The 18,914-nt window shown below is 49.8% G+C and overlaps 6 protein-coding genes and 1 non-coding gene across 7 annotated transcripts; 4 read left to right on the forward strand and 3 right to left on the reverse strand.

The window, feature by feature from the left end:
* Positions 1 to 4,664: 4,664 nt before the first annotated feature.
* Positions 4,665 to 7,069, forward strand: QC764_404270 (uncharacterized protein; the record flags this gene model as incomplete). The annotated part of the gene is made up of 3 exons (XM_062946721.1): positions 4,665 to 5,274; positions 5,325 to 6,648; positions 6,811 to 7,069. The coding sequence occupies 3 exons, from the start codon at positions 4,665 to 4,667 to the stop codon at positions 7,067 to 7,069; spliced, it is 2,193 nt and encodes a 730-aa protein (XP_062801032.1).
* A 724-nt stretch (positions 7,070 to 7,793) lies between these two features.
* QC764_404260 (uncharacterized protein) lies at positions 7,794 to 10,765 on the forward strand. Its single transcript, XM_062946720.1, has 3 exons — positions 7,794 to 9,240; positions 9,305 to 10,238; positions 10,304 to 10,765. Exons 1-3 carry the CDS (start codon positions 8,811 to 8,813, stop codon positions 10,557 to 10,559), a joined length of 1,620 nt encoding a protein of 539 aa, XP_062801033.1. The 5' UTR covers positions 7,794 to 8,810; the 3' UTR covers positions 10,560 to 10,765.
* A 1,319-nt stretch (positions 10,766 to 12,084) lies between these two features.
* On the forward strand, positions 12,085 to 12,167 carry QC764_0072110. The gene has a single exon. It is a non-coding gene; the product is annotated as a tRNA-Arg (tRNA).
* A 189-nt stretch (positions 12,168 to 12,356) lies between these two features.
* Positions 12,357 to 13,613, reverse strand: QC764_404240 (uncharacterized protein; the record flags this gene model as incomplete). The annotated part of the gene is made up of 1 exon (XM_062946719.1): positions 12,357 to 13,613. The coding sequence occupies one exon, from the start codon at positions 13,611 to 13,613 to the stop codon at positions 12,357 to 12,359; it is 1,257 nt and encodes a 418-aa protein (XP_062801034.1).
* Positions 13,614 to 14,782: 1,169 nt separating this feature from the next.
* On the reverse strand, positions 14,783 to 16,713 carry QC764_404230 (uncharacterized protein; the record flags this gene model as incomplete). Its single annotated transcript, XM_062946718.1, has 5 exons — positions 14,783 to 15,212; positions 15,278 to 15,360; positions 15,425 to 16,186; positions 16,254 to 16,451; positions 16,502 to 16,713. The coding sequence occupies 5 exons, from the start codon at positions 16,711 to 16,713 to the stop codon at positions 15,001 to 15,003; spliced, it is 1,467 nt and encodes a 488-aa protein (XP_062801035.1). The 3' UTR covers positions 14,783 to 15,000.
* A 611-nt stretch (positions 16,714 to 17,324) lies between these two features.
* Positions 17,325 to 18,651, reverse strand: QC764_0072140 (uncharacterized protein; the record flags this gene model as incomplete). Its single annotated transcript, XM_062940659.1, has 3 exons — positions 18,564 to 18,651; positions 17,575 to 18,333; positions 17,325 to 17,416 (listed from the first exon to the last, which is right to left on the reverse strand). The coding sequence occupies exons 2-3, from the start codon at positions 17,975 to 17,977 to the stop codon at positions 17,325 to 17,327; spliced, it is 495 nt and encodes a 164-aa protein (XP_062801036.1). The 5' UTR covers positions 17,978 to 18,333; positions 18,564 to 18,651.
* Positions 17,603 to 18,511, forward strand: QC764_0072150 (uncharacterized protein; the record flags this gene model as incomplete). The annotated part of the gene is made up of 1 exon (XM_062940660.1): positions 17,603 to 18,511. One exon carries the CDS (start codon positions 17,603 to 17,605, stop codon positions 18,509 to 18,511), a length of 909 nt encoding a protein of 302 aa, XP_062801037.1.
* Positions 18,652 to 18,914: the final 263 nt, after the last annotated feature.

The raw sequence follows: 18,914 nt of genomic DNA on the forward strand, positions 1-18,914 counted from the left end.
TCGAGGAATAGAGGCTATACCTTAGCGGTACTAAGTATAAAGTATAGGTCTATACGGACCATAAGAATCTACAGTACTTTATTACTACGAAAGTCTTTAATATACGGTAAATATAATAGTTAAAGTTTCTCTCGGAATTTAATTTTTAAATTAACTATAAAAAGGGTTCGGAAAACGCTAGGGCAGACGCACTTAGCCGGTAAACCAACTACTATAAAAATATACCTAAGGAGTTATTACTATTACTTAAGGAGGCGCTAAATAATACCCTTAAGCATCCACTATAGCCGTAAATAGAGTATTACGCAGTATATTATAAGAAAACCACTTTTAGTAAATACTAAAGGAAATTAAATAACGATATTATAGAGCAATACTAGCAGGAAAAGCTAGAGCCATAAGGTATTTAAAAGGATAATTAGGAAAGACTATAATATAAAAACCGAGTATACGTAAGGCTAAGTAATAAGACGATACTAGTAATAGAGATTTACGTATTAAAGCTCGGAGGATATATAGGTATCGCTAAGACTATAGAAAAGATTAAGCAACACTTTAACTAACTAGGGATTAAAGATAACGTTAAAGAAACTATTTAATTATACTATATATACGAAAGAACGAAGGTTACGAGGCATAAGCCCTATAGATTTCTAGAGCTACTACCGGTAATAAAACGGCTATAAAGTTTAGTTACGATAGACTTTATTACTAAATTACTAAAATCTAAAAATACAATAACCGGCGTTAAATATAATAGTATATTAACGGTAGTCGATAGACTTACTAAGTAAATATACTTCTTGCTTTATAAAGAAACTTAGTCGGTAGAATAACTAGCGGATATAGTACTACGGTATATTATATTAATATATATATAGCTAAAGGAGTTTATTATAAACCGCGATACTAAATTCGTATCGAAATTTTAAAAAGCGTTAATAACGAGGCTAGGGGTAATAAATAAGGCGTCTTCGGCCTACTATCCTTAGACGGACGGTTAAATAGAACGGTTTAACTAAATCGTAAAACAGTACCTACGGAATTATATTAATTTCGAGCAAAACGATTAAGTTAAATTATTACTTACGGTACAATTAATATATAATATATCGCTAACTAAAACGACTAAAGCTATACCGTTCTTCGCGAACTTCGATTATAAGGCAAACCTACGGTAAGGACCTGCGGTTAAAGTACCTAAGGCTAGGGTTAAAGTAAATAAAATATATATACTTTACGGTAAGCTTAAGCAAGAATTAAAGTTTATAAAGGAAAGGATACGGAAATACTATAATACTAAAAGGCTTAAAGGACCTTGCTTTAAGGGGGGGGATATAGTATTCCTTTCTATACGTAATTTACGTACTAAAAAACCTAATAAGAAACTAAACCACAGAAGAGTAGGCCCATTTAAAGTTAAGAGGAAGATATCGGAAACGGTATTTAAACTAAAGCTACCCCGTACAATACGTTTACGGTCACACACTTTCTATATCTTACTTCTGGAGCCCGCACCACAGGCAAGTAAGGCCAATACACAGGCAGTGGCGGAGGACGAAAAAAAAAAGTATAATGTGGAAAAAATATTAGATTTACGGTTTAATAAAGGCTAATTAAAGTATTTAGTTAGTTAATTAGGATATCCGGCTATAAATAACTCGTGGAAACCATAAGCATACCTTAACTACCTAAATAAGTAAAAAGAATTCTATTAGCGATATCCGGACCGACTAAAGCCCAAGAAAACCTCGATAGGAATCGAACCTGCGCCTTCGACGTAGTGGCCGACGTGCAATATATTATACTACGAGGTTAGAAGGTATAAAAGGGACCTAGGTATAAAGACTATTACGTATTTTAACTACCTTGGGAGGTGGAAGGTATGCCCTCGGCAATATCCTAAAGGGTTAGGAAGGAAGGACCGGCCGTACCCGGGTCTAGAGAAAGATTAGGCGGCTAGTTAAAAGCTAAAGAAGGGTTTAGGAAAGAAAGATTAGGGGGAGTAGCGAAAGCATTCGCCGCCGGCGGGCTATACGGGGTAGTAAGCCGCGCGGGAAACTCTCTCTTTTCCTTATTAAGGAGCCGAGACTCGTAACGAAAAGCAGTAAGGGCCCGAGCCTTAAGGGCACGCGATTGTACTTTAAGACAAAGAAGCTTACTTAAGGTAACCTGTTTTTCGGCATCCAGGCGTTCCTTCTCCCTAATCAAAGAACGAACTACGGGACCAGTTAACGAGGGAAGGGAACGGCCGAAGAAGAGACTTACGATCTACACCATAGACGTTATAATAGGAACGACTCGACTTAATACACGGGAGATACCGCTCGTATCGAGGAAAAGCCATACACTCGAGGTTATTCTCTTTATAGTAAGTGCACTCGGGTATAATAAAGCTAAATTTCTCGAGGAAACATATTTAATCGCGGCGACGGTCGGTACTCGTACGAGTTAATTTCTTTATACGATTAGACATAATAGCTAAGGTAAGAAGGGAGAGAAAGGCTTACTATAGAAATGCGGAAGAAATGGGGATCGGTAACTATTTTAGGAATACGGTCGCCGGGGCGTCGACCTGAGAAAAGGGGCATTATATTATAGTTAACCCAACAGCAGGCCGCGCCACATGTAGGGCGTAGGACGCCCCTAACCTATCGTTAAGGAGGTCAGGGGATAACCAATTAGGGGTAAGCAAAAGCGCTATGGCGCCAAGGCTCATAAGCACTCTGCAGGATGCAATGTGCTAGGAGTGATCAGAGGGATAGCACGACGAGCACTTCGCAGGATGCAATATGCTAGGAGTGATCGGGGCCGTAGCAGGGCGAGCACCTCACGGTCCTGAGGTCTATATATACGGAGGAACTGGCCGGTGTAGATAGACAGTTCCGCAGTATGCAATACAAGTTACAATCGTTGGTATTCAGACTATTGTAATAGAGACAAGCCGTTGTTGTACACTATTTAGCTGTACCGGACCAGGATTGTTCAGAAGTGCCTTCAACCAGTGTCCCTTTCAGAGGTTCTGGATAGGGGTTCGTCACAGTAAGTAGGTATCTTGGATACCTATGTAAGAGGTCTTCAGGTCACGCATATATGGCAGAATAGGGCGGTCTCGCCTACCTAGGACGAAATCCGAAACATTCCGAAAAGTGACAAATATTTATCAGGTATCGGAAATTACTCAGTGAATCTTTACCGCCATCGACCACGACTCGTTCACTGGTCTTTCCGTGTGAGGAAGACATTGAGTCTCCGGCCCCATCTTGATTGGACAGAGAGCGGCGCAACACCACATAATGTAATGTGAATGCGCCAGTTATTACCGCAATTTCACCAGCTTGTAGACAAGGAGCTTAAATCGCTCCTTTCGCCGGTTTCAAAACTTTCGTGAAATGTCCACCAGCCTTGCAAACTGGCGTAGCGTCATTATCAATCACAGGCCAGCGGCTCAGAGCAAACCTGCTTTCACCAAGACATGCAGCCCAATATTGTCTGAGCCAGCCAACCATCAGTGATCAGTGGCCTCAAGACATGCAGATTCCAAAAGTGTCGGCCGCTGATCTATCGTTTTTCGACCTTTTTAGTGGACAGATCGTCGTGATTCGTGGATTTGGTTTGGATCAAGTCATGGAAGGCATTTTAATTAAGTCCTTTTGTTGGCTTGACCTGCGGACATGATAAGCGGCCAGGCCCTATACTAGGAGAGTTCCGGGCCGGTTCCGAGGGTGGGTTCCGGCCGCCGCCTTGGTTGCCAAGTTTAACTCAGGTTGCCAGTAAAGTCTGTGATGCCCCAAACTTGGCTGACCTGCACTGACTTATTGCCCACCCTGGAACTTTCGATTTGAGATACGCTGGTTCGCTAGGTAGCTAGCTAGCCGAATCCATCCGACGACAAACACCAACCCAGGAGATCTTGAAGCTTTGGTTAGTGACCACAGTACCACAACGAAATCTTAGAGTAAGCAAGGTACCGAAGGTTATTTGGAGAAATCAGGGTAGAAGTACACACGCAGTGTAGTTTGTATCAGGAAGATCTAGTACATTCTTGGAGTACATTCTTGGTAGTTCCGGACACTGCCCAGACCATTCCATATTTGTCAAAAGCCAATGCCGCTGCCTGGACCTGGTAGACATCCGGGAAGGCGTTGAGCCGCACCAGTCAGCCCATGACAGTGGACCACCAACAAGGTTGCATGTGACCCGCAGATGCGCCATCGACAAGGCTATCAGTCCCTGTTCCCAGGGAGAGACTCGCAACAGAGTTTGATAACGGACAGTTGACCAATAAATCTAGTATCCTCGCCATCCCCCCTGCCGGCTGAGATTTTGGACTTCGTTGGGTTCCATTCGATCCGCCAAACGCCCTGGGCTGGGCCGGCCCTGCATAAATCTTTCGCTAGGTGTGGGTCATGACTTGTCCGATGGGGCTTTGATCTTATATCGACAAGCAAGATGGTTACGACTTTCAAAATGGCATGATATCTCGACATTGTCGATGAGTAGGACGGCTATGACATGAGCTACTTCATCTTTTTGATAGCCAGCTTAAGATCCAGGCGTTTGCTCTTGGAAGAAGTATAAGAGCCCTTCGTCTGCCTTGCCCTGTCTTGACACTTGCTCTTCATTGAAAACATCACACCAACACGAGAGCTGCAACGCTTATCATGACCAAGTCCTTCGCCCGCCCCCCATGGGGCGTTCTGGCAGTTGGGGCCATGATCATGGTCCCGTCTGCTCTTGCTGCTATTCGCCTCGATATAGGCCCTCGAAACGTCCAGGTTGCCGAGATCACACCTGGTGCCGACATCAGACGCGACAAGCAAGAAGTTCTGTTCAACGAACCAGACTCAGACTTTGATCTCCCGCTTCGCTGCAAGCCGGCTCAGGGCAAGCTTCTCACACTCACCGACGACGAAAAGTGGGCTGCCTGCTGCCCGCCCGGTTCTCGACTGCTCGGCACGATTAACACGGCGTTTGACTGCTGTGGCGAGGGTCATGACTTGGCAGGAAGCAAAGATACGGGATGGACATGTTGTCCTTCGGGCTACGAGTATGATGGCACCAAGTGCAAAGACCCAAAACCTCTCTGTCCCAACGGAATGGAGCTCGTGGACGGGAAGTGTGTATGTCCACCCGGGACTACCCGGCTGCGGATGGAACCTGTGAGCCAAACACGGCCAGTGGAGGTGATAGCAATGGGGGAAACCAGGCCGGAAAGCATCCTTCAGGTCCTTGTTCATCAGAAATCTCCTCCGGTACGACCACCACATCACCGTTTCTGTATGACCATACCTAGTTTCCCAGGCCAGCTAACTCGTTGACAGGAAAATGCTACCTCTTTAAGATGGACAACGGCGAGTATCTCGGTTTCAACAAGAAGTGGTACGCTGCGTCTAAGCCTTCCCGCGATCACCAGATGGGCAAGTTCAAGCTCTGCAAGACCAAGGCCTGCCTCGATTCCGAGTCTAGCGAGATCAACCCCGGTGATCCCATTCGCATTCTAGACCTTCACGGTGAACCGAATAGCGGCAAGGACCCCAACCAGTGGCTCAATAACGCACAAAACGGAGGCCACATTGCCCGTACACCCAAGTTTGAGGATGCCGGCGTGTTCACAATCAGCAAATGGACCGAGGGCAAATACTGCATCTCAGGCCTGGAGACCGGCGTCGGTCCTACTTGTCCCAGTGATAGTCCTGCCCTGACGTTCAACACCCTCGATACTGAGAGCTGCTTACCTCTTGAGCTGGTGACGGTGCCTTGCAACATCCGCGACCCCACCAACAACTGTTTATGGTCGGGAAGCCAGCAAAAGCCATGTCCCACGGGGTTTTCGTGCCTACATAACGGACAATCCCCCGGACAGTTTCCAAGTGGTCAAAGTCCTGGTGGTCAAAATCCTGGCAGCCAAAGTCCTGCTGGCCAAAGTCCTGGTAGTCAGTTCCCAGGTGGACAGTTTCCCGATGGGTACTTTCCTAATGGACAGAACCCAGGTGATCGGTTTCCTGGTGGCCAGAACCCAGGTGGTCAGTTTCCCGGCGGTCAGAACCCAAGTGGTCAAAACCCAGGGGGACAGAATCCCGGTGGTCAGTTTCCAAGTGGCCAGATTCCCGGTGGTCAGTTTCCTGGTGGCCAGTTTCCTGGTGGCCAGTTTCCCGACGGACAGAACCCTGGTGGCCAGTTTCCTGGTGGCCAGTTTCCCGACGGACAGAACCCTGGTGGACAAAATCCTGGATGCCGCCCTCCTCCGACTGGGACACTTACGCCGGGAGTTGGCGCAACTCCGACCTGCCCGCCTGGACAGCCATGGAAGGATGGAACCTGTGTTATCACCATCACCGATTGTGCTGACCGGGCTCATCACGAGTTTGGCGATACGTCGTATAATCCGGCGAACTTCCCCTGTTCCATTGGTCGGGAGCGTCCGTGCCGTGGTGAGCAAGTTCAAGACTGGAAGCCAGCCAACCTTCCTTGGACTGGCACTTACCGCCAGCCTGGACCCCCTCAGCCTTATGAAACGACGATCAACTTTGACTTTGATGTCGTAATGAGTATTGTCGATGTCGAAGCCCAGAGCGAGCACTTTTTGGTTAACCTTGACGGCACGTTTTGGGGCGAGACAGGGGGTGAGCGAGGGTACAAGAATCAGTATATCGGCAACTATAATGACCCAGAGTGGTGTCTTTTGAATGGATATACAAGAGGATATTTCTTGATTCCGAAGGGTATGTTGTCTTCTTTCCTCTACCTATGCGTCCCACTCTGATAAATTATCTCGACTTATCATTGTTGACACTGTCTGCATCACAGGGCAACATTGACCATTGAATGGCCTCAGGGAACGGGCAAGTACCAAAATGATGGGGGCGGTAACTGGTGGTACGGCATTGCACGCTACCGGTTCGACAAGCTGTGCGATCCCAGCAGGTGTCTACCTGATTGCGCTGTTGAGAAGGAGAAGGAGGCTCAACAGTTGAGATTGCAGCTGCAGAGAGAAGGGAAGTGGCCATCTGTTGCAAGCTCGCAGGGAAAGCAGTGGGGTTACTACGATCAGAAGGTCGTGGCCTGAGGGTCTAAGGTACCTTGAAATGAATTGACCGAAAGGGCTGAGGATAGGAGTTACTGCTCGGTTTTGACAGATCTAAAGACGACAGTACACAAAAACACTGTCACCCGCATGAACCCCAAGGCAACGCTTCTGATGCTGAGAACCACTGAACGTTCGGCAGAGGCTTTTTCATGATGGTCCTTAGGCAGGCAGGTCTAATCATGGTCACTTTCCATTGTATAATCAGGTATTTGGACCACGGGGCTTGTGATTGGCTAGGTTTGAAACCGCATATATGCTCGAGGACGGCCCAGCAGGTCGAGGGGAATGCAAGCGACCAGGACAATCACTCTGCTCGAATTATCCGTTACCCGTACCTGGACATCAATTGAAAAGCGACCAGAAGTAGGCTGCGCGAGACTGCAGCCATTGATAATGAACCTGGGGATGCTGTCGAGGAGACAAAAAAGGAACTTGGGATTGAAGGTGAAGGTGTCATCAGATAAACCTCTTTTGGAACCAAGTCATCCAATTTCTTTCTTGGTTCCATGTGCTGGGGCCAGACCCACTGTGGGATTTCATGCAAGCAAATTCCTGGGAAAGCCATTGGCCAGCACTTTGTTGGCCGGCCCAACGATCCGGATTGCCAGGCCCACCAGCTGCCCCAGGCCCACCTCCCCGCATTCTAACCCTGTTCATTCCGCGGCCCGCCCGATGGTTTCTCCCAGCTCCATTCCCCTTTCATCCGGACTTTCTCCTGCCCCTGCAACATGCGCCGCTCTTTTCTTGTTTCGTTGACGTGATGAGGTGCCATTGATGGATCGTCGCTTTTCTGTCCATCACCCTCATTGCGTTGGGGGACAGGCAATATCCCCTATAGTACCCAGTCACTCCGTACAGTACATGCACACACTGACAGGTCGCGTGAGGTGGATTGCGTGCATCCAGTGCTCTTTCTTGGTGCTAACCCCATTGGCGAGCTTTCAGCGTTGCATTCCAGGTTCTGCTGTTCCGGGCCTTCTTCTCCCGTCGGCATCCTCTCGCCCAACATCCCGGGCCAGCTCTGCCAGCCAAAGTCCAGCGGCAGGTGCTCTCGCATTCGTCAAATTGCACAAGGTGAGATGACTTGACCACAGAAGAGGTCTGTGTGGAAGCGTCATGCAGACAGTCAACACCCACGGCCGTCACGCCAGTCAACCGGGTATCGGTCACCTCGCGGCCTCCATTGAAAGTCCCAATGGCATGGGATTATTGTCTGGAACCGAGCACTTTATACGAAATTGCTCCCCAAAATTGCTTCACCAACACCACACCAGCACCATCCGTCACCAGGTGTTCCCCATCATGCAGGGGGGCAGCCTTCGGTACACCCTGTCCGCTTCGCCGTTTGGGTCGCCCCTCAGGAAGGCTGATACCCATGGAAGTTCCCCAGTTGAGTCCATACCCCGCTCATGGTGCAACGACGGACTGTCGACTAGCCTTGTTGGCATTTTGAAGGATTGCCCCCCTGGGCCTTGATGGACTCCCCTCTTGATCCGTGCTTGTTAACCGTCCTCAAGGGTCCGCCGAGGAGCGATGGCCCGTCATTGGAAGGGCTACTTGAACACCGGGTATGCACGCACGGGAGTCTGTGGCCTTTTGCTTTCTTCTTTTGTTCTTTTGGGACTTCTGCCGCACCATCTGACGACAACCTCTTTGGGCGGCATCCAGCACACAGCAACACTGAGCAAGGTGGCAACATCCCACCGAGAGTCAGGTCGCCATGGCCCAACGACACCGGATTAGAAATGACTCGGCCTCGTCCTTTGAGGTCCCAGTTCATGAGACCCCTCGCTTCCAGAGGGTATACTGGACTCGGGAGCCTCATCTACGCAAACTCTATGGCATGGCCGCGATATTGATGGTGGCCTCGGCAACGACAGGCTACGATGGCATGTTGGTCAATACCTCACAGCAAATAGACCTGTGGAGGTACTTTTTCTTTCCCGAACTGAGGGACAAGCCGAATGGGGATCCTATCCTGGATAGCAAACTGGCCATCTTGGTCAACATGTTCAACATTGGGTCCATTCTGTCCTTCTTCATAACGCCTCACGTGGCCGATACCTATGGGAGGAGATCGGCCATTGTGGCCGGCTGTCTGTTCATGATAGGTGGCGGTCTCTTGACTGCATTTGCCAACGGCTATGGGAGTGTGTTTGGCCCCAACCACAGACATTCTTGGAGTGAGAAAGTGCTAACCTTGGTGCCGTGCAGTGTACATGGGCGGCCGTTTCATGCTTGGCTTTGGAAATTCTCTTTCCCAAATGGCATCGCCGCTCTTGCTCACCGAAATCTGTCACCCGCAACATCGAGGTCCCGTCACGGCCGTGTATAACTGTCTCTGGAATGCTGGAGCGCTGCTTGTATCATGCATCGCGTGGGGCACCGCCAACATCAAAAACGACTGGTCATGGAGGTCCATCACCTTCCTGCAAATCGTGCCGTCATTGATTCAACTTACGGGCATCTGGTGGATTCCCGAATCGCCGCGCTATCTCATCAACAAGGATAGACCTCAGGAGGCGCTACACATCCTGTCCAAGTGGCATGCCGGGGGAGACATAAACAACGCCACCGTTCAGTTTGAGTACCGCGAGATTCGTGAAACTATCCGGATTCAAAAGGAGAACGAACAGTCCACCAGCTACAAGGACTTTTTCCGAACCAAGGGAAACAGATGGCGACTGGCCATCATCGTATCACTGGGTGTTATCTCCCAGTACAGTGGGAACGCTTTATTCAGCAACTACATCGACATGATCTACAGGGGAGCGGGCATCAACGACCAGAACCAGAAGCTGGCCATGTCCACCGGCAAGACCATCCTCGATCTCATCATCACCATCACCGCGGCGCTCAACGTCGACCGATGGGGCAGACGGCCATTATTCTTGGTAGCCATGGTCGGCATGGTCATTTCGTTTCTCTGCTGGACCATTACCGGAATTGTTTACGAGCATAGCAATCCAACCAACCTCACTGCTGGCTATGTGCAGCTCGTCTTCATTTGGGTGTTTGGCATCTTTTACGACATTGGGTTTTCGGGCCTGCTGGTGGCCTATGCTCTCGAGGTGTTGCCTTTCCACCTCCGAGCCAAGGGGATGATGATCATGAACATTACCGTGCAAGCTATCTTGGCGCTGGGGAAGTAAGTTTGATGCCTTGACACCAAACCCGCGAAAACGACTCCTGGCTAACGACTCTGACCTCTAGTCAAACAAACAAAATTGCATGGGAAAGGCTACCAAATCACTGGAATCTCATGCTGTTTTACACCATCTGGAACTTTTTTGAGCTCCTGTTTGTGTGGTTCTTCTATGTCGAGACTAAAGGGCCGACCCTGGAAGAAATTGCCAAGATTTTCGACGGAGATGGTGCTATTGCTCACATCGACATGCACCAAGTGCAAAAGGACATCTATCAGAATACTCCAGACGATCACGATGAACTGCCAGGGAGGGCGTTATAATTTTTTCGAGACAGTTTTCTTAGTTCACTCCTTGGATTGGTGCTGCATAACCGGGCGTTTCAACGGGATCATATTGGCAGGGTTTGGAAAAGGAAAACGGAAAGCATTGGGGCAATGACACAAGGCATTTGGCACACAACTATGATACCACAGATATTGACGAACTCAGTAAAGAAGGTAGTTAAATTGATTACTTCTAACATTTGCCGTCGGGCGTTACGCCCAAGCATCATTTGGATATTTATTAGGCCCCTCATACTCCACCTCGACCGCTTTACTGAAATCTCTAAGAAACCTCCAAGTGACTTCTCTTTTCCAGCCTTGTTCAACAAATTGGCCAGGCGTTTCTGTCGGAAAGAAGTCGACAATGTCACCAAGACTCTCATCGTGGCTGGCACGGACAAGGCTCGATCGTTGCAATCCAACTCTTGCAGCTTTTTGACTTTTGCTCGCAACATGTCAACGTTGTGATGCCAGCGTGAACCATGGCTGGTGCACGACGTGTAGAAGCTCGCTCTTTCTCCGTTTGGAAGAAGACGGCTGAGCCGAGGCGATTCCGTGCAAAATGTTTCATCCGAAGTTGAACCTGATGCACAAAATGGGAGGGTGATATTACGTCGGGTAAAGGGAGGGAAGGGGATGGTCTTAGTTCTCCAGGGTGATGGATCGTGTCTCCAGCCAACAAAACAAACGAGGTTAGAGTGACTCGAGCAAACGCGCAGGTATATCTCACCGTATGGCCGGGGGCATCCAAGAGAAACAATGATCTGTCACCAAGGAAGTCGAAGGCGAGGAAGCTTCAAGCTTGCAGCTTTCTTTTCCAACTCCGGTTCCGTGATCCGGCGCCCAGCATAGTCGCTATCGCGGATGACACTGGCTGGATTCGGCCGGGTAGCCCGGTAGCAATGTCGTTGTGAATCCAGGGCCAACAATGAGTGGAATAGTTGTCAGAAAGGTGGATGGGTCACTGATATGGTCAAATGATGATGGGACAGAATAATCCCGTAAATGGAGCTCGTGTCGACACCACTTTGCCATCAAGATGTCATGCACATCCATTTCAACATGCAGCTACCACACTAACGCAAGCAGGCGACTGACCACATTAGGGGCAAGATTACGCCAATCTTTTCGTATTCCTAGGTCAAATAGGAATGTATTTTTGAGAGTTGGGTGGTGGATGAGGAACGACCAAATTGGAACTGCAAGCCCTCTGTGACCCGTTATCGGAGACCCAAAGAAGAGTTCGGCAGGACAGGAATGGATAGTCGCGGTGGTGTTATCGTTGAAATCGAGACCGTTGAAGATGATGGTGGGACATGAAGTTGAGGTGGTGTGGCAGCCATAATCAAGAAGGGAAAGTAAGGTAGATTCTTAGTGATTTTTCACAATGTACCTATACAACGTGAACCTCTGGACTCTAAGTACATGGTTTTCCGTCATTGTATCATGAACTGGTCTTCATTATCTCTTACTTACAGCAACAAAAAGCAAAAATTGAAAAAGATTGAATGTCAAAAAGCAACGATCCGCCCAGGGGTCGAACCTGGAACCTCCTGATTGATACTTGTATCGTAGTCAGACGCGCTGCCATTACGCCAGCGGACCAATGAGAATTGATATTTTGTCGACTGTAATTTATGGTTACATTGGATATGCAGAGCTTTATGCAGCATACCTTTGCGAGTGACGAAATTCTTCAATCACTCGTCATTCATAGACCCCCCAAAAGAAAACCAGCCATCGCAAGTGCTACCTTCAAACTCTTTTCCAGCCTTCTTTTCACATACCTATACCTCAATAGCATCGACGGGTGCTACCATCCGACGCCATGCCGTATACATCCACCTTTCCGTTATCCCATGCTAAGCCGCTAGGTTTCGTAGTAACACTGCCGCCCATATTCTCCCACGAAGCTGTCCACTGGCCATTGGTGGCCTTTTTGCGGTACATGGCACCGTCCCGGCCAGTGTAGTACACTTCCATCTGATTGCCCCAAGCAACAACATCTGGAGCCGTGCCTGGTCGCACATCACCACCCATGTTCATCCAGTTACCCCAATTCCCGGTGCTGTTGGTGTAAGTTCTCATCCACACCGCCCCGTCGGTTCCCCCAACGGCCACAGTCATAGTGCCGCTCCAAGCAACGGCGCTGGGTTCACTATCCAACGAGCCCCCGAGGTTTGTCCAGCTTCCCCAAGTATTTCCATTCATCATTTGCGTCGCCCATGCCTGTCCATCTGTCCCTCTCACCACCACTCCCGTGTGGCCTTCACCCCAGCTTACAGACTTTGGCGCACCGGCGAGGGAGCCGCCCATGTTTTGCCAGCTGCCCCATCCGCTATTCTCATCGTACCTAATCCCCCACAGCTGATTGTCACTGGAGCTGGTGTAGACAGACGCATGCCTGCCGCCCCAGGAGCACGAGGAAGGATAGTGCTTGCAGTTGCCCCCCATCGGTTGCCATGATCCCCACCCACCGCCACTGTAGGGGCGATGCCAAATCTGATAGTCTGTTCCTTTGCAAAACATGTGCATGTATCCACTTCTCCTGCTGCAACAACTTGGAGCAGAGTCGAGGCTTCCACCCAGATCGTCCCACTCTGGAATCCACGGGTTGCTACCGCCGCGATAGTACTTGTGACGGCATTTTCGGTCGCGATGCGTATAATACACGTCCTGCCGACCGGGGCCCCAGGATGTAACCGCGGGGTGGTACAAGCCAGAGCCAGACATGTTTTCCCACTGGCCAGATGTTGCTCGCTTGGTTTGTTGCTCCGGGTTGATCAAGGGTGAGGCAGGATAGGATACCTGGCGAGGAGAACGGGCTTTGAAAGACGAAGAGGGATTAGTGAAGTACTCGATCGAGTGAACATTGGACCGCTTGGAGAGGAAGTTATCGGGGCGGGGCGTATTCCAATAGTCAATATCTCTTGCTTCCGCGCGGCTGCGGATGAGGAAAGGTGAAGGACGGGTGCGGGGCCCTATAAGATCAGGTGATGGGAGGGAAAAGACGAGAAGGGGAAGGGTGAGCAATATGATGTTATGCATCATGTTTTGCAAGAGGTTGGATTCGATGGTTTTGGAGTCCGCAGTGATTGAAGTGGGTGTTGATGGTGACAGTAACAAGCAAGCTTCCAGAGACAAAAAGGAGACTTTTATAGACAGCAAACTTGCGTGCTTCTGCATCCAGACGGACTTGCATTGGGCCTTACGATGGAACAGTGCTCGTCCTGAGTCAGCTCATAGCCATACAGATTGCGGCTGGACGGTTACCAATCTTGATGATTGCGACACTTCTCACCTTATCTTGTGTGAATACTGGGTCAGTCTGACCCTGGGAGAGTTCCTACTGGCTATTTTCTCACAGCGTGTTATTCACTTTCGTTCTGAGTTCCCACTGCGAGACATCCAAGTGGTCACAAAGCCATGTATGCTTTTCTCACAATACAAAATACCGACAGGACACCAGGGTTGCACTGCAGCACACTGTACGCGTATAATGAAGTGGTGGCCCATTCATGTGGGCACTTGCTTGTTGCCAAGTCCGAATAAAGGGATCGAGTTGACCGGGTATGAAAACTGCCGATGCCCATTACCATCAGAGAGAGGGGGCAGGCCGGGAAGGTAAGGTAAGGTAGCACCTAACAAGATGAAAGAGGAAACCACCCCGACTTGACATATCAAAAGAATATAGATCCAGAACAAGTCTCAACCCAGTCGAGATGCAACTGTTTGAAGCGTCCGAGGTCTATGGTTGCATACCTATCTAGGACCGCATGATTAGTTCCAGAGTCTCATGGGGTACATAGAGTTTGCTGTTGTTTAGTTCACGGCTATTTGAATCTTGGTGACTGTCACGCATCCGAAGATGAAACTCGGCTTACCTCTCTTATCTATATGGGGTTCATCGATACTCTCCGCCATTTCTACGCTGCGTATCAACTTTCAGCTCAGGTCTGGTAACCACTGTAACATACCAGACTCGACTCACCGCCTCTCCAGTTCCCGAAATATGGTATTATTGCTCGTTTTGGTGTCACACCACCGTTCATGTTATCTTTTCCGAGGCATAGATGATGTCCTCTTCCGCGAGGCTCATGGTGGTGTGTATCAGAGTACCAAGGTATCTGTGTGCCGCTACAATGTCAACGATGGACGGGAAACCTTGACTTGCTTTCCCCCGAAATTGGTCCAGATTGCTCATGGCTGAGCTGCAGGTTGTTATCAAACCGATTGGAGATTGCCAGGGAAATAGAAATAAAACTCCATGCAACATACAGAAAAGCGTAAAATGAAAACGGAAAACCAAAGAAAAACAGAGTAACCCCCCCTTCCCACGTCTAAGACCCTAAGGTATTATGCTCCCACACCTGATGCAACTGCCCACTTTCGTTTTTCGAATCTCGACTCTATCCTCATCAACTTGAACATATTGGACCTAGGAAAAGCAGCTCTTGGCCCAAAGGATAGCTTTAACCTTGAGGGGAATCTTGTTGCTCTTGCCAGAGTTAAGTTCACGGACCTGGATGCCGTGCTTCTCCTTCAAGGGGCCTTCGTTGGAGGATAAAGATTGCCGTCCTGAAGTGTCAACATCATCAGTTCTGTCGCCAGTGTAGATCTGACGGGGACGCCAAATCTTAATAGGTTTGTCTGTCAATTACAATGTTAGGACTTGATTCTGAAAGGTAGACCTAGATTCGGATGTGGAAACATACCCAAGGTCTCTCTCCAGTGTGCGAGACCACCGGGAATTCGCGATAGAGTGATGATGGCCGTGATCATGTCGGTCTCGAAGCCCCTGCGACAAGATGATTTGTTAGCATTTGTCTCACCACATGGAATGCACGAACGATGGCACGTACAGAGCAGAGTACAAGAAGCATCCCAAGAGATCGGCATTCGCCTTGAGCTTCCTGCTCACAAAGTACTCGTCCTCATTGGCCAGCTTGTCGATGGCAAAGGCAACCCTGAGCAGAGGGTTGGCGTCACACTTCTCCCTGTTCTTCTCAATAAGTTCCTCAATGAGGGAAAGGCGGGGGTCGCGGGTGCGGTAGATGCGGTGACCGTAGCCGAACAGACGAGCCTTCTTGGACTTGACCATTTCAATGTAAGCAGGGACAAAACTGGGGTGCTTGATCTTGCCCAGTGCTTCATAAGCAAGATCGATGGCGCCTCCATGAAGGGGACCAAATCCGCACACCAAAGCGGAAATGGCGCAAGAGCCTGGATCGGCAAGAGTGGAGCCAGCATGGAGAAGGCCGGCGGTAGAGTTGGTCATCTCATGGTCTGCGTAGCAGATCCAGAGCTTCTCAAGGCACGCCTGAATCTCGGGATCGGGACCTACACCAGTCTCCTTGTTTGTCTTGCCCATCATCAACAGCAGATTTCCAATGAGGCTGCCATTGGGATCCGGGTTTGTGAAGGTCAGCTTTCGCTTGTGACAGTGAATGAGAGCGAGGGTAGTAGCATAGTAGGCGATGGTGCGGATGATGGCCGCATCGGCCTGTTCGAAGTTGTTGTGGAAGCTGGGTTTGTGTGTGTGTCGATTGTTGGCAATTACCTTGTCCCCTGACATGAAGGCACAGAGACCAGCGAGGCACATCGGGTATGTATCGCTGTTGCGTCTGGAGAGCAAGCACGGTGGTCAGTATGGAGCTCACCCGGTCGACCGAGGGCGCTGATGCCACTTACGGGAACGCAGCTATGGTGTCAACGACTGTCTTGGTTGGTACCATGGCAGCAGCGAACTTTCGTCGCACATCCAGCTTTTCGGCTTGTGTAGGAAGCTTTCCCCACATCAAGAGGTAAAGCACATCCTCATAGTCATTGTTTTGGAAGAGCTCTTGGATGGGATGGCCACGATATTGGATTTGGCCCCGGTTGCCGTCACTGTCTTGCATTAACACGTGGAGCCAAGTAAAAAGTGAACTGGCACTTACATCAGGGTGATCTCGGATTCCATGCACGCGACATTCTCAAAGCCATTGTCGAGGACGGTGAGCTTCTGCTCAATATCGCTGCCCTTTGGATCTGGGGTGGTGATAGCCATGAGGTCCTTGGCCCGGATGAAGTTATCATGGATGGGGATGAGGTAGGCATTCTCGGTGCGAGAATCCACAATGCGCAGTTGGCCGGTCTCTTTGGAAGGCATCTTGACGGTTGGTCAACGTTGACTGAGCGTGAACGAGTATTCAAGTCGATGCGGACTGGAGTGTTGGTTGGATGTCGTGGATCAGTATCACGGTACAAGTGCTGGCATTTAAGCACTTTTGGAAGTTAGGACGGGGACTGTTGAGGATGTCGAGTCCTTTTCCCAACTTGGATTGCACTGATACACATTTCCGTCATGTACTTGTCGCTGGGGATGATGTCGTGTCTCAACAAGTCGTGGGGTCGGCCATCCGGGAAGTTCGGAAGATCCCTTCCACATATAGCAAATGTTCGAGGAGCGGCAACAATGGAACCGTTGCAGCCGCACAGCGAGCTATCCGTGAGACTTTTGGGATATCGGGGAGTCAAGTGCTGCGCAGGACTTTTTCTTCCATTCCATAGGAGCCGGCGGCAGTACCTTGCGATTGGGAAATGTTCGCTGACCCGGACCTGCAGGTGTGTAGCACGTACCTGGGGCGTGGTGTCCCCACAAAATCCTCAGATTCCTTTCCATCGCTTCCGTGCGCGCAGCTCACGGCTGTTTCGGTCAAGTCCGCCTCATAGAAGCTCTACCGGTCTGGAATCCTTTGAGAAAGATATTGTCTGATAATGTCAAAATTGTGGCATGTTTGATCTTTTGTTGATGTCTTGGCGGTCGGACCAGGAGATGTTGAGATCTTCCGGGCTTATGCCGTCCTTGTTTACTGCATTCCGCATCCCGACAACTCTAAGTTCATAAGTCCCAGGAGTCTGCGCGCACTCTGAATGTTTTGTTTCTCATCACCATCACCACCATCCACTAGAAGCCTCCGCCGCCTGCTCTCAACGCTCTCAACTACAAACACTTTGCACAACATCTTACCTTTCATACAACTTCGAAATCGATCAGAATGGCCGCTGCTGCTGTTGCCCCCACCTCCACCACAGGCTTTGTCTGCATGTGGAATGGCACCAAGGACGGTGCCGACGCTTTTGTCGACTATGGCAATGGCAACACCAACATCAACGAGCCCCAGAAGGTCAACATTGTGGCTCACGACATCCGCCACTTGGAGCCCAAGCCATCTCTCGCCGGAGACGGCTACGAGCTCGCCGACCATGTCAGCAACCTTTCCACCGAGGACATGCTTGCTGGAAACACTCCCGAGGGCCGCAAGTTGATTGAGACCGAGTACTATGCCGAGTGCAAGAAGATCATTGCCGACATCACCAAGGCCCCCATCGTGGAGCCTTACATCTTCCGCATCCGACAAAACGGTGCTCATCCTCGCGATTTTGGCACCAAGAACGTGGCCAACAAGGGCATGACCTCGGCCTCCCTTCCAATTGCCCACGTTGACCGTGACCGCCGCACGCTCCGTGACGGCATCATTGAGTACTTTGGCGAGGAGGAGGCCGAGAGACTGTTCAAGAAGCACAAGCGGTATGCCCAGATCAACGTTTGGCGTGGTGTGGACGAGGTCATCAAGAAGTGGCCCCTCATCTTTATCAACCACGCCCAGGTCCCCAACTGGGATTATGACAGCCACATGGCCACGGTTACGCCCATCAATGACCCCCGCGTCGCCATCCGCGGCCAAAAGGCGCAGGACAGTGTTCTCAAGTATGCCGCCGAGTACAGCTACTACTATGTCAGCGACATGAAGAAGGAGGAGGTGCTTGTCTTCTCGTCAGGCGACAGCGATGCCGCTCGCGTTGTGCCCCACGGCGCTTTCTGGGACGACAACACGGCTGATGATGCGCCCACCAGGCGCTCGCTCGAGGTCCGTGCCTGGGTTTTCTTTGACGACGAGGAGTAATCGGGATGAGCGTGTTGGTGCTTCGATGATCTGTTTCAATGTTTCCACTCACTAGACTAGCTTAGATAAATCAAACCGTGCAAGTTGTCATGATGCCTCCATTCGCAATGTCGTTTTGTCTTGCAATGTCCTGAAAGGAGATCTCGACATGTCTGCTGTCAGCTGTTCAAGTCAAGGTCCCTGCTGGTGTGTCTGTGCCTGAGAGTTGTGATTGGTTGTGATTGAAATAGAAATGCGGGAGCCAGCCTTAGCGCATGTTTTTGGCCTTCCAGAGCCCCACTCTCAACGTCCAATGACGTGTTTGAGCCTGGGCCACTTTGATAACATCAAAAAAGGACGACCCAAAGAGGAAACAAGCTCAGCGCCAATGGCAGATGTACCGAGATCCCCACAGGGTCAGCGT

This window comes from Podospora pseudoanserina, chromosome 4 (assembly GCF_035222485.1).
Source record: "Podospora pseudoanserina strain CBS 124.78 chromosome 4, whole genome shotgun sequence".
In the NCBI taxonomy this organism is placed as follows: Eukaryota; Fungi; Ascomycota; class Sordariomycetes; order Sordariales; family Podosporaceae; genus Podospora; species Podospora pseudoanserina.

Excerpts from the sequence above, each read along its gene's own strand:
- QC764_404260 (XM_062946720.1), top strand. The coding sequence starts at position 8,811 with ATGGCCCAACGACACCGGATTAGAAATGACTCGGCCTCGTCCTTTGAG. Across the intron at positions 9,241-9,304 it reads ATTTGCCAACGGCTATGGGA|TGTACATGGGCGGCCGTTTC; the intron begins GTGTGTTTGGCC and ends GGTGCCGTGCAG. Across the intron at positions 10,239-10,303 it reads GCTATCTTGGCGCTGGGGAA|TCAAACAAACAAAATTGCAT; the intron begins GTAAGTTTGATG and ends TCTGACCTCTAG.